This window comes from Phascolarctos cinereus, unplaced genomic scaffold (genome assembly GCF_003287225.1).
Source record: "Phascolarctos cinereus isolate Bilbo 61053 unplaced genomic scaffold, phaCin_HiC Scaffold_5;HRSCAF=322, whole genome shotgun sequence".
In the NCBI taxonomy this organism is placed as follows: Eukaryota; Metazoa; Chordata; class Mammalia; order Diprotodontia; family Phascolarctidae; genus Phascolarctos; species Phascolarctos cinereus.
This window is the reverse complement of record NW_027555958.1, coordinates 256,616,403-256,628,387: the sequence shown is the minus strand read 5'-3', so window position 1 is coordinate 256,628,387 and position 11,985 is coordinate 256,616,403. Positions and strand designations below refer to the sequence as shown.

The 11,985-nt window shown below is 38.4% G+C and overlaps 1 protein-coding gene across 1 annotated transcript; it reads left to right on the top strand.

Moving 5' to 3' along the window:
- The first annotated feature begins 10,832 nt into the window (after positions 1-10,832).
- Positions 10,833-11,776, top strand: LOC110194225 (olfactory receptor 11L1-like). The gene is given in 2 exon segments (XM_020966415.2): positions 10,833-11,142; positions 11,145-11,776. Coding segments are annotated over 2 exon segments (942 nt in total).
- The last annotated feature ends 209 nt before the right edge of the window (positions 11,777-11,985 follow it).

Sequence of the window (11,985 nt, the reverse complement as noted above, 5' to 3'; positions counted from 1 at the left end):
TATGACTTTGGTCTCCTCCAATTTTTCTGAAAAACTTTGTTTGGGTACTTCTTACATCCTTTCTTTCTGTTCCTTTTGTCAACCAAACTGTTAACTTCTCAAAGGGGTAACTTGCCCTTGCCACTTTATATTATTTTTTCTATACTTATTTATCTAGATATTATATCTCCCTTCAGCAGATTTAAATTCCTTCCTGACAGGAACCAAGGAACCATATTTTGTTTGTTTCATTTTGTTTTATCTTTGGGTCCCCAGAGCTTAGCATGCTGCATTGCAAAAACAATCACTTAGTAAATACTTTTTGACTATTAAAAGTTATGTCTGAAAGAAACCAATGTTTTTATCTTGGTTCCATCCCTGTTTTGCTATATGGAATTGTCATTCTGCCTTGGACAAAATAAGTAACATTAATTTTTATATTGTTTAAAGTTTACAAAGTACTTCCCTCATACCAATGCCTTGAAGTGACTTGTCTGACTTGTAGACCTTTTTTTTCTTTGTGGAATTCTCATGAAGTTCACAATCACACATTAGTATGTGCAGTTATCTTCTATGTGGGCCACTCCTTCAAGATCCTTGGATCTGTACTTTTCTTGAGTCCATTGCCTCTGTCACAAGGGGTAATGATGCTTAAAGCTGCCATCATTCTTGGGGGATTATATTTCTGCATCTGTCTTCTTTATGTGTCTCAGTCACATCTCCATTGATCTCTACTTGCTATGGATCTTCTTACAATTCCATAGAGCCACTGGGAAGATCATTCCCTTTGCTTCATACCCCTTATGGAAAGTGGGAATGGCATGATGATGGCTAAAGCTACAGCATGCCCCTGCAGGGGCTATTGTGAGGAAGGCATTCTAAAGATAATCTAGTTTAACATACTCATTTTAAAAATAAAGAAGTGGAAACCCAGAGAATGAATTGGAGCAGGTTGGAAAAAGAACTAAAATGAGAAGCAGGACTTCCAGGTCAAGTGCTATACATGTTTATTGACTATTATTGACTGACTGGGTCTTCTACCAACTCCCTATATGACCTTCAGTATATCTTTAAGTCTCTGTTTCCTCTTTAGTAAACTGGCATCACGGAATTGGTTTTAACAACCACAAAGAGTTGCTATGAAGATCAAATGGAATAATATACATCCTTTGAAAATCATAAAAGTCTACTGTTTGTACAACTTTACCCTTCTCCTCAAAAATACAAACATTCATCTATTTGATGAAGATCCTCAGTGGGCTTATGATATTATATCTTCTGTCCTGTATATTAGAGAATCAGGCAGAATGTTTATCCCAGCATGTTGTGGGCGAGTATGGTGAGAATAAAACCAATATTATCATATATTTATTTGAAAAGAAAAAAAATTGAATAGGCTATTTGGCCCTTTATTTCTCCTCTCTGGGCTCATTCCCTGATTTATAGGTCATATTCCTTTCCCTACAGCTCCACACATACATACCTAGTGACCTCATGATTGTGGGATCATAGGTTTATATCTGGAAGGAACCTATGATTCATCTGGTGCCAACTCTCTCTTTTACACATATGGAAACTGAGGCCCAGAGAAGTTAAGTGACTTGCACAAGGTCACACAGGTTGTATGTGGCAGACTTGGGATTTGAACCAAGGTCTTCTACCTCTAAATCGAGCTTCTCTGCACCCTGCTGATGCCTCAAGTCCTTCCATCAGGGAGGAAAGTAAAGAATGGCAAATTCATTCATTTTGAGGCCAAAATAGTTAATAGCTAATATGCTTCACATACCAGGGATATTTGAATGTTATCCATGGAGGTGTATAAAAAGCAATGCTTTACAAAAAGTAAATACTCACTAAAAGAAGAATTTTAAGTCCTATAGGATTTAACTGGGAGAAATATTTGAGTATAAAGATATAGGTGCAGCATGACCATACTTCCCTCATCTCTTAAAATTTATGAACTGGTAATATCTGACATGAAAAGCATTTTGGAAAGAAAAGGAGAAATGGTGCATGGAGACAAAATGGTTACTTAAGTGCTTTGTTTCTCCAACATTCTAGATATTAGATTTATAATAGATCCACTGTGCTACATGAGGCATAGCCTCGAGACCATTCATCAATACCCTCTTCCAGTGTTGAGGGTATAGGAGTAGGCCAAAGCCTAGAAAAGTTTCTAGTTCTTAAAGGGATAAAACCTAAACCAAGGACCATCATTCTCTTGCTCAGAATTTTCAGTCCCTGGATTTTGATGTCATAGAGCTCAAGAACACTAAGTCTATATGGTGTGGAGGGAGGAGTTCAGGACCCTCTTGCACAAAGATATGTAAAACACTGTGCTTGTCTTCAAGAAGCTTGTCACATGAAATATCCATTCTGAGGCTCAATGACTGAACTTGTACTTCACTTAAAGGTTGGGACCCCAAGAGGGTAGCTGACTACTAAGGTTCTAAGGGAAGCTCTGAAGAACTATACTTTTACTCACGTAGTTCCCGAGTTCCTGTATTCCTATTAATGACTAGCCAGTAGCCTCGATTAATTTTTAACAACGATATTTACTAAGAAGGTTTAGTAGGAAAAATTGGTACAAAGTACCTTCTCTCCAATAATGCAGAACACACTCTTCCACAAATACACACAGTCTATAGAGAGGAGAGGGAGCATAAACTTTAGAATACAATGATGTTGAGATACAGAGAGCAGGTGTTGCAACATTCTCCTAACTTCAGGCCCTTGAGACAAATGAAAAGAGGGAGAGAGAGAGAGAGTGAGTTTCTGGGTAACTAATAATTTATTAATTAGACTAGCTGATAATCAATAAATTGATAGTGGTTTCTCTTGGAAATCAAAGATAAAACCATGGAGATCATTGAATGCTTAAATACGTTTGGAAAAGGAGGTGCCCTGATAGGTGAAAATCAACTCTGATTGATGAACAATTAATGAGGGGGTAGACTTTCAAATGAGGAAATGGGATGAAAGTCTTCAGCTCCTTCTGCTGAGAATGTGGATTGATCATGAGATAGCTAGCTACCTCCAGCTATCTGAACAAAGGAATCTATTTCTACCCAGACCACTCTGGTTGGTTTTCTCCTTCATGAACTGGGGTACCTAGACTCCAATGGAGGGATACAAGGGCATAGACCTGATGCTTTGGGACTGGAATTCACCTAGGTTACACTCTGTTTACACTATAAACAAAAGTAAGGTCCCCTAGTTGAGTGGAGTCCTGTCCAAGGAGTATGTGCCTTATAGATTAAGCCAGTATCATCTATCAGCCTTTTCTTTCAGAGACTGGCCGAATGACCTATAGGGGATGGCCCCTAAATAAGGAAATAGAAAGGAAAAATCTCAATCTTAATTTAATAATTTGTTATTAATATAATAGAAAAATAATCACTTCTATCACCCTAGAAGGCTTCTTCTGCCTTTTTGGAATTCTCATGACGTTCCCCTATTATGTGTAATTCTCTGCTACTTGGGCCATTCCTCCAAATTCTGTGAATCTGTGCCTTTCTTGAGTCCATGGAGGCTCTTCTTGTCTTTGCCACAAGGGGTCATGATGCTGAAGCTGACATTATCCTTGGAGGACTATTTTTCTGCATCTGTCTCATCTGCATTATGTCCCTCTGCTCCAAATACACGCACTTCTGTTGCTATTGACCACTACAACTGCGATGGATGTTGCTACTACTATCATAGATGCAGATCTTCAAAGCTCACAATCACCACCTAAACAATTATATCTCAAGATTGCCTAAAATAAGGAAAGAACAAATATAAAAGGTTCTGAGAAAACCATATGCCACATGGCAACTAGGAGGAAAACAAGGCAGCTTTTCTTCCCTGATACATCTCTCTAGACTCAATTTGAAGCAACCTTCACACTGCAAAATCAAAAGGAAGGGAGGGAGGAAGGGTGAATTATCCCTTTTGTGTGTCCACTAAGTTCTGTCTCAGCAGCCAACTATTATTTCCCACTGTAGTAATATTCCACTGTAAACCTCTAAGTGAGCAATTTTTTTTTTTTTTTGGCTAGGCAATGGGGTTAAGTGACTTGCCCAAGGTCACACAGCTAGTAAGTGTTATGTGTCTGAGGCCGAATTTGACCTCAAGTCCTCCTGAATCCAGGGCTGGTGCTTTATCCACTGTGCCACCTAGCGGCCCCCAGCAATTCTTCTTGCTTACACCAGCACATTTGGTCACACGTGGCCAGAAGCAAGCCTTCTAAATTCCATACGGCAGGAAAGCAATATCTGAGATTGCTCTATATAACCAGGACTGATAATTCCTAGAATACCCAATGTCTCTGTTACACACAATAAGAAACAACTATCTATAATGCAATGTGTAAGTTCCATTAATGAAGTACATATTCCGAATCCACCCAGCTGGAGTCATCTGGGAAGAATTTATGTGAGCTGATATGTGCCTTTTCTCATCCCCCTTAAGGAATGAAGTGACTTCCATCTGTTATTTCTGATTTATCTTGCATATAGCTTGTTTGTATATTGTCATTTACTTAATGTCACCCCCATTCAACTAAGCTCCTTAAGAGCAGAAACTGTATTTTGCCCTTGTATTCCCAGTGCTTAGCACAGTGCCTGATACATGGTAGAGTCTTCAAAAATTTTTATTGACTGACTTACTGAATCCAATGAGGAAAAAAAGAGAGAGTTCTGGAAGTCAGTAGACAATAACTACCAGATTTTTGATTGGTGGTAAAAAAAAAAAAAGATATGGATTGAGTGAACCTCAAAGGAACTGTAAATAGCAATAGGAAACAAGACAATTTAAACTCCCCCACCTCAACTGCTGAGTCAGGGAGAATGAATGAAAAGTGTAACCAATGCTGAAAAGGAGGCCAGAGAGGCTGGGTCACTAGGAGAGAGCCAGATCTTAGTGACAGCCAGAAAATGGAAGGAGTGGAAAAGGAAAAGATTTGACAGGAAAGCAATATTGTTGCCTATGGAGCAGGCATTCCAGAGAGCACAATGGATGGAGTTGGTAACTTTAGAATGGGACATCATAGGGGTTGTGTTGAGGGAAATGAGACTAAAGATTAGGACAGTGAGGGACAAAAAGCAGGTTTGAATGACAGTCAGATGTTAAGAATCACTGAGATGGGGGAAATATGATCAAGGGGAAGTTTATTAATCATTGAGGAATGAATTCAGGTAGATTTTCATTGTCTGTAAGCTTCAGTGTGGCATTTTCTCACAGCCTTAGGGAGTTTAGGCAAGGAGACAGGTTCTCTGAGCTAAAGGAATGTCAGGAGAACAGGCTGGAGGCTTGACAGAATGGTCTCTCATTACTTTCCTGGAAGGAAGAGTCTAGCATTCACTGGAATGGTGTTTGTCCTCTGTATGAGGAATGCTGGAGAGAAGGGAAGAATCCTTAAGTGATGGAACAGCATTTCTCCTCTTTTTGGGGGTGAGGGGTGGAGGCTGGAGATGTGGCAGGAGACCTAGTGAGATGAATGGTTTTTCCTCCAGGCACCTGGTGTGCAATGGAATGGTAGTTCTCCTTTTCCTGAGGGAAGCTGAGACTAGACAAGAGACCCTAGTAGACACAGCAGTGGGCCTTGAGTCAGGAAGACCTTAGTTAAACTCTGACATAAGACACTTCCTAGCTATATGACCCTGGGCAAGTGATTTCATTTTTGTCTGCCTTAGTTTTCACCTCTGAAAATGGGGATAATAATACCTCCTAGCGTTGTTATCTCCAAAGAGATAATATTGGTAAAGTGTTTCACAAACCTCAAAGCATTTTATAAATCTTCACTACTATTATTATTAAGCTGCCTAACAAAAAAAGAAAAGTAGCTGCAGGCTTGGTAAGTGGAGGCTGAGTCAGTATTATGAGTTTTGGTAGGTGCCTCCCAAACTCTAGCAAAGATTGCACCTAGTTCATATGACCTCAAAACTGAATTCCTGAGTCATGGATTGTGTCATGCAACCCAAGAAAAACATCTTCTGGAAGGTTTGCTTGGTGGCCACAGATCTGTCAAGGAGTCAGAATGAGATGCAGAAGTCCTATTTGTGTCTTCCCTGTAATCTTCTCTACTTCTGCTCCAGTAAGGGCAGGTATGAAAGGGTCAGAAAAAAAGTTATTTTTCCCCTTACCTAGTGTCTTTATACTATATTTCTCAGTCTTTTCTCAGTAAAAGTTAGAGATCAGTATCATACTTTCTGAATTATTTTTTAATGATTTAATACTTTATTTCTCCCCCAATTATATGCAAAACAATCTTTAACTTTTTTTAAGTTTTGAATTTCAAATTCTTTCCTTCCCCTCCCCACTCATTGAGAAGGCAAGCAGTTCAATATAGGTTATACTTGTCCAGTTATGCAAAACACATTGCCATTTTAGTAGTGTTGTGAGAGAAAATACAGACAACAAAAAGGAAGGAAGAAATAAAAGAAGAAAGGCAAAAAAAGCAAAAAAAAAAGGTATGTTTTGATCTGTATTCAGATTCCATCAGTTCTTTCTCTACAGATGGATAACATTTTTCATAAGTCCTTCAGAATTGTCTTAGTTCATTGTATTGCTGAGCATAGGTAAATCATTCACAGCTTACTATGGTACAATATTGCTGTTACTGTGTACAGTGTTCTCCTGGTTCTGCTCATTTTACTCTGTATCAGTTCATGTAAGTCTTTCCAGGTTTTTCTGAGTAAATCTTGCTTGTCATTTTCATAGCACAATAGTATTATATCACAATCATATACAACAACTTGTTCAGCCATGCCCTAATTGATGGACATCCCCTTTATGTCCAATGCTTTGCCACTGTTAAAAGAGTTGATATAAATATTTTTGTACATATAGGTCCTTTTTCTTTTTTTTAAATCTTTTTGGGATACATACGTAGTAGCTGTATTACTTGGTCAAAGAGTAAGCATGGTTTTATAGCCTTTTGGGTATAGTTCCAAATTGTTCTGCAGAGTGGTTGAATCAGTATACCACTTCACCAACAATGCATTAGTGTCTCAATTTTACTACATCCACTCCGACATTTGTCATTTCCTTTTCAGTCATATTAGCCAATTTGATAGGTGTGGGGTGGTAGCTCAGAGTTGTTTAATTTGCATTTCTTTCATCAGTAGTGATTTAGAGCATTTTTTCATATGATTTTAGATATAATTTAGATTGATTTTTTTCTGAAAACTGCTATTCATCTTTTGACCATTTATCAATTGAGGAATGGCTCTAATTTTATAAATTTGACTCAAATTTTATAAATTTGAGAGATGAGGTCATTATCAGATAAACTTGCTGTAACTTTTTCTCACGGTTCTGATTACTGTGTATTTCCTTCCATCCTATTTCCCCCCATTTATCCTATTCTCTCTCTCTTTTCACCCTTTTCTTACTCAAAAATGTTTTGCATCTGTCTTTTACCTACCTCGTTCTTTGCTACACACACCCCTTCCCTTATCCATTTACACTGCTACTTTCCTGTAGGGTAAAATAGATTTCTATACTCAACTGAGTGTGTATGTTATTCCCTCTTTGAGCCAATTCCAATTAAAGATCACTTGCTCTCTTCCCCCAACCCTACCGCTTCTCCCATCTTCCCCTCCACTGTCAAAACTCTTTCATGCCTCTTTTATGTGAAATAATTTATCACATTTTTCCTCTCCCTTTCCCCTTCTCCCAGTGCATTCCTCTTTCTTACATCTTAATTTAATTTTATTTTAGATAATTATCCCATAATATTCAACTCGCATCTGTGCCCTCTGTCTATGTATATGCCTTCTAACTGCTCTAGGAATGAGAATGTTTTTAGGAGTTACAATCATTTTCCCATGTAGGAGTATAATCAGTTTAACCTTATTGAAACCCTTATTTCTCTTTCCTGTTTATCTTATTATGCTTCTCTTAAGTCTTGTGTTTGACTGTCATGTTTTCTGTTCAGCACTGGTTCAACCATTCATCAGGAATGTTGGAAGTCCTTTATTTCACTAAATATCCCTTCTCCCCTTCCCCTTAAGAATCACACTCAGTTTTGCTGGGCAGGTGATTCTTGGTTGTAATCCTAGCTCCTTTGCCTTCTGAAATAATACTCTAAGCCTTCTGATTCTTTAATGTAGAAGTTGCTAAAACTTGTGTTATTCTGACTTTGGCTCCATGATATTTGAATTGTTTCTTTCTGGCTGCTTGCAATATTTTCTCCTTGACCTTAGAGCTTTGGAATTTGGCTACAATATTCCTGGAGGTTTTCATTGTGGGATCTCTTTAAAGAGGTAATCAGTGGATTCTTTCCATTTCTATTTTGCCCTTAGGTTCTAGAATAACAGTAGAATATCAGGGCAGTTTTTCTTGATAATTTCTTGAAAAGTGATGTCTAGGTTCTTTTTTTTTTTTTTTGCTCATGACTTTCAGGTAGTCCAATAATTTTTCAATTGTCTCTCCTGGATCTGTTTTCTAGGTCATTGTTTTTCCAATGAGATATTTCACATTTTCTTCTATTCTTCCATTCTTTTGGTTTTGTTTTGTTACTTCTTGCTGTCTTATGCAGTCATTAGCTTCCACTTGTCCAATTCTAATTTTTAAGAAATTATTTTTGGGGCAGCTAGGTGCTGCAGTGGATAGAGTACCAGCCCTGGAATCAGGAGGACCTGAGTTCAAATCTGGCCTCAGACACATAACAATCACTAGCTGTGTAACTCTGGGCAAGTCACTTAACCCCAACTGCCTCACCAAAAAAAAAAATATATATATATATATATATATATATATATATATATATATATATATATATATATATATATAGATATAGATATAGATCTATATCTATAGATAGATAGATAGATAGATAGATAGATAGATATATTTCCCCTTCGGTGAGTTTTCATACTTCCATTTCCATTTGGCCAATTCTACTTTTCAAGAAGTTCTTCTCTTCAGTGAATTTTTTGTTTATTTTTTTTTCATTTGGCCAATTCAGCTTTTCAAGGCATTCTTCTCCTTATTGGATTCTTGTACCTTTTTTTTTTCATCATTTGGCCTATTCTGTTTTTTAAGGTTTTATTTTCTTTAGTATTTTTTGTACCTCCTTTACTAAATTGTCTATTTTCCCCCTTAATTTTATTGTAACACTCTCATTCCTCTTCCCATTTTTTCCTCTTACCTCTCTTACTTTATTTTTAAAATGCATTTTGAGCTCTTCCATGGCCTGAGACCAATTCATATTCTCTTTGACACTTTGGATGTCAGAGTTTTGACTTTTTTGTCTGCTGAGTGTATGTTTTGATATTGTTTGTCACCATAGCAATTTCCTATAGTCAGAATTTTTTTCTGTTGTTTGCTCATTTTTCCCAGCCTATTTCTTGACTTTTAATTCTATGCTGAAGCAGGGTTTTGCTTCCAGGATGGAGGGAACACTTTTCCAAGCTTCGGGGTTTTTGTGCAGTTGTTTTCAGAGCTAGTTCTGAGGGTCTGTAAGTTTTCAGTTCTTCCAAGGTGTCTTTACTAGTCTCCTGGACTGTGCTGTCATCTGTGAGTGACCACAAGTACTCTTTTCTACCCCAGAACTATGACCAGAATCAGTGCTCCTCTATAGCCACAAGCTCTAGTGTGCTAATGGCCCTTCTTACTCTGGGACTGTGACCCAGATCCAAGTATAGGCAATGTAACAGAGTCCTGCATCCAGTGCCAGCAAAGGGAGACCTGTAATCTTCTGACCAGTTGTCTAAACCCTTTACCATCTGTGGTCTGAGAGCTCTGGAAGCAGCCACTGCCAATGCTGATTCAGTCACTTCCAAGGCCTGCTCCTAGTTTGTTAGGGCCAGGTCTGGGCTGGTGAGGCCTGCACTGGACATTACTTCATTCTCACCCCATATGATAGACCTTTTCTAAGATAGACCTTCTAAGTTGTCTTGGGCTGAAAAATTGTTTCCTCCTGTGCTTTTGTGGATTCTGCCACTCCAGAATTTTAAAGTGATTTGGAGGGGAATTTGAGAGAGCTCAGGAAAGTCTCTGCCTTTTCTCTACCATCTTGCCTTCCCCCCTTACCCCCATACCTTCTGAATTCTAAACTCTATGCCAAATTTTATGACCATTAGTTTCATTTGAGAGAGAGATTGTGTTTCTCCTTCTTAATTGACAGTTTCAAATTAAGAAGTCTTGCTATAACCAGCAAAAAGCAGTCTCCCCAAAATGTTATATCTCCAAGGTCTATTACTCTGGGTGGATCCTGAGAAAGAGGTGTGAAATGACCAAATTTCTGTAGCTCTCTTCAAGTAGTTGGAAGTTAGTAAGATGACTATTGGACAATGTGACATTAGAGGCTTGCTACCAAGGACAAAGAAAAAAGCACTTTAAAAGGAAGTGACTACCGAAGACATGACTACTTCATAAGCAAATTTGACAGTTTCCTAAGGTTGGTTCTTGCCTCCATGGATTTATAAAACTTGCCTTCTCCTTTCTTCTCTTTCAATAACACTTGGGAAGACAGCTTGACTTAGTGGACAGACAGCAAGCCTTGGAGTCAGAAATTCCTGAGTTCAAGGCCTATCTCTGCTAAATACTGTCTGTACAACCCTGAGCAAGTTAATCATTGAGTAATGAGTTCAGGTAGGTCCTCATTGTCCATAGGAGTTTGGCAACCCAGCCAACTCTTTAAGATTATAAATTTCTGAGTTGGTGATAATCTCCATTGGTAAAGAGTATTTTTTCACTAGAAACTCTCTAATACTGATGAAATTATCATGGTAGAATCTGTAAATGGAGTGCTTTATTTTTTAATATGTCATCAGGGGACATGTTATTATGATAGGCATAGTTAAAAGAAAATAGGAATCTGTTCTTCATGCCTTCTAATTTTTCTCAAATATCTTTTACAGGCAATGGAATCTTGGAATGCTACCACCATCATGGAGTTCCAACTCCTAGGCTTTCAGAACATCTCTGAGTGGCAAAATTTTCTCTTTGTCATCTTCCTCTTATTCTACATTATGACTGTAATTGGTAATATTATAATCATTATAGTGGTGAACCAGGATCACCGGCTGCATTTACCCATGTATTCCTTCCTCAAACACCTTTCTTTTTTAGAGATCTGGTACACTACCACCATTGTTCCCCTTCTCTTGTCCAACCTGCTTTCCCAGGGCTTGTCAATCTCTTTCTCAGCATGCATAATCCAACTTTACTTTTTTGTTTTTTTGGTGCTACTGAATGCTTTCTTTTGGCCATGATGGCTTATGACCGTTATCTAGCTGTCTGTAATCCTCTCCACTATTCTATCCTGATGAGCTCTGAAGTCTGCACCAAGTTGGCGGTGGGATCCTGGGTAACTGGGATTGGTACTGGCTTTCTGCCTGCCTTAATGATCTCCAAATTGAATTTCTGTGGACCAAACCAAATCAATCACTTTTTCTGTGACCTCCCACCCCTGATGCAGCTTTCCTGCTCCAGTACATTCATCACTGAAATTACAATCTTCATCCTGTCCATTGCTGTATTGTGTATTTGTTTTCTCCTTACTCTGGTCTCTTATGTGTTCATAGTGTCCTCAATCTTGAAGATTCCTTCAGCCTCTGGTCAGATGAAGACATTCTCTACGTGTGGCTCCCACTTGGCTGTGGTTGCTATCTACTATGGGACCATGATTTTCATGTATGTCCACCCCAATGCCCATCAGTCACCTGAACTCAACAAGATCATTTCCATATTCTACACAGTAGTCACACCCCTGCTAAATCCTATCATTTATAGCCTAAGGAATAAAGACTTCAAAGAGGGTCTCAGAAAAGTCATCAAGAAGAAGTGTGGTATGTACAGATTGTGAGTAAAAATGGCAATTACTTTGTAATATTGGGTCCTTGAGGGCAGGCACTATCTTTTGCCTCTTTTTGCATCCTCAGCACTTAGCACAGTGTCTGGCATGTACTCACCACTTAATAAGTGTTTATTGATTACATGAATGAAAGGGGAGGTAAACAAGAGAAACTCAAATGACTGAACACTGAAACAATCTGGAGCTAGCCACAGCACCTT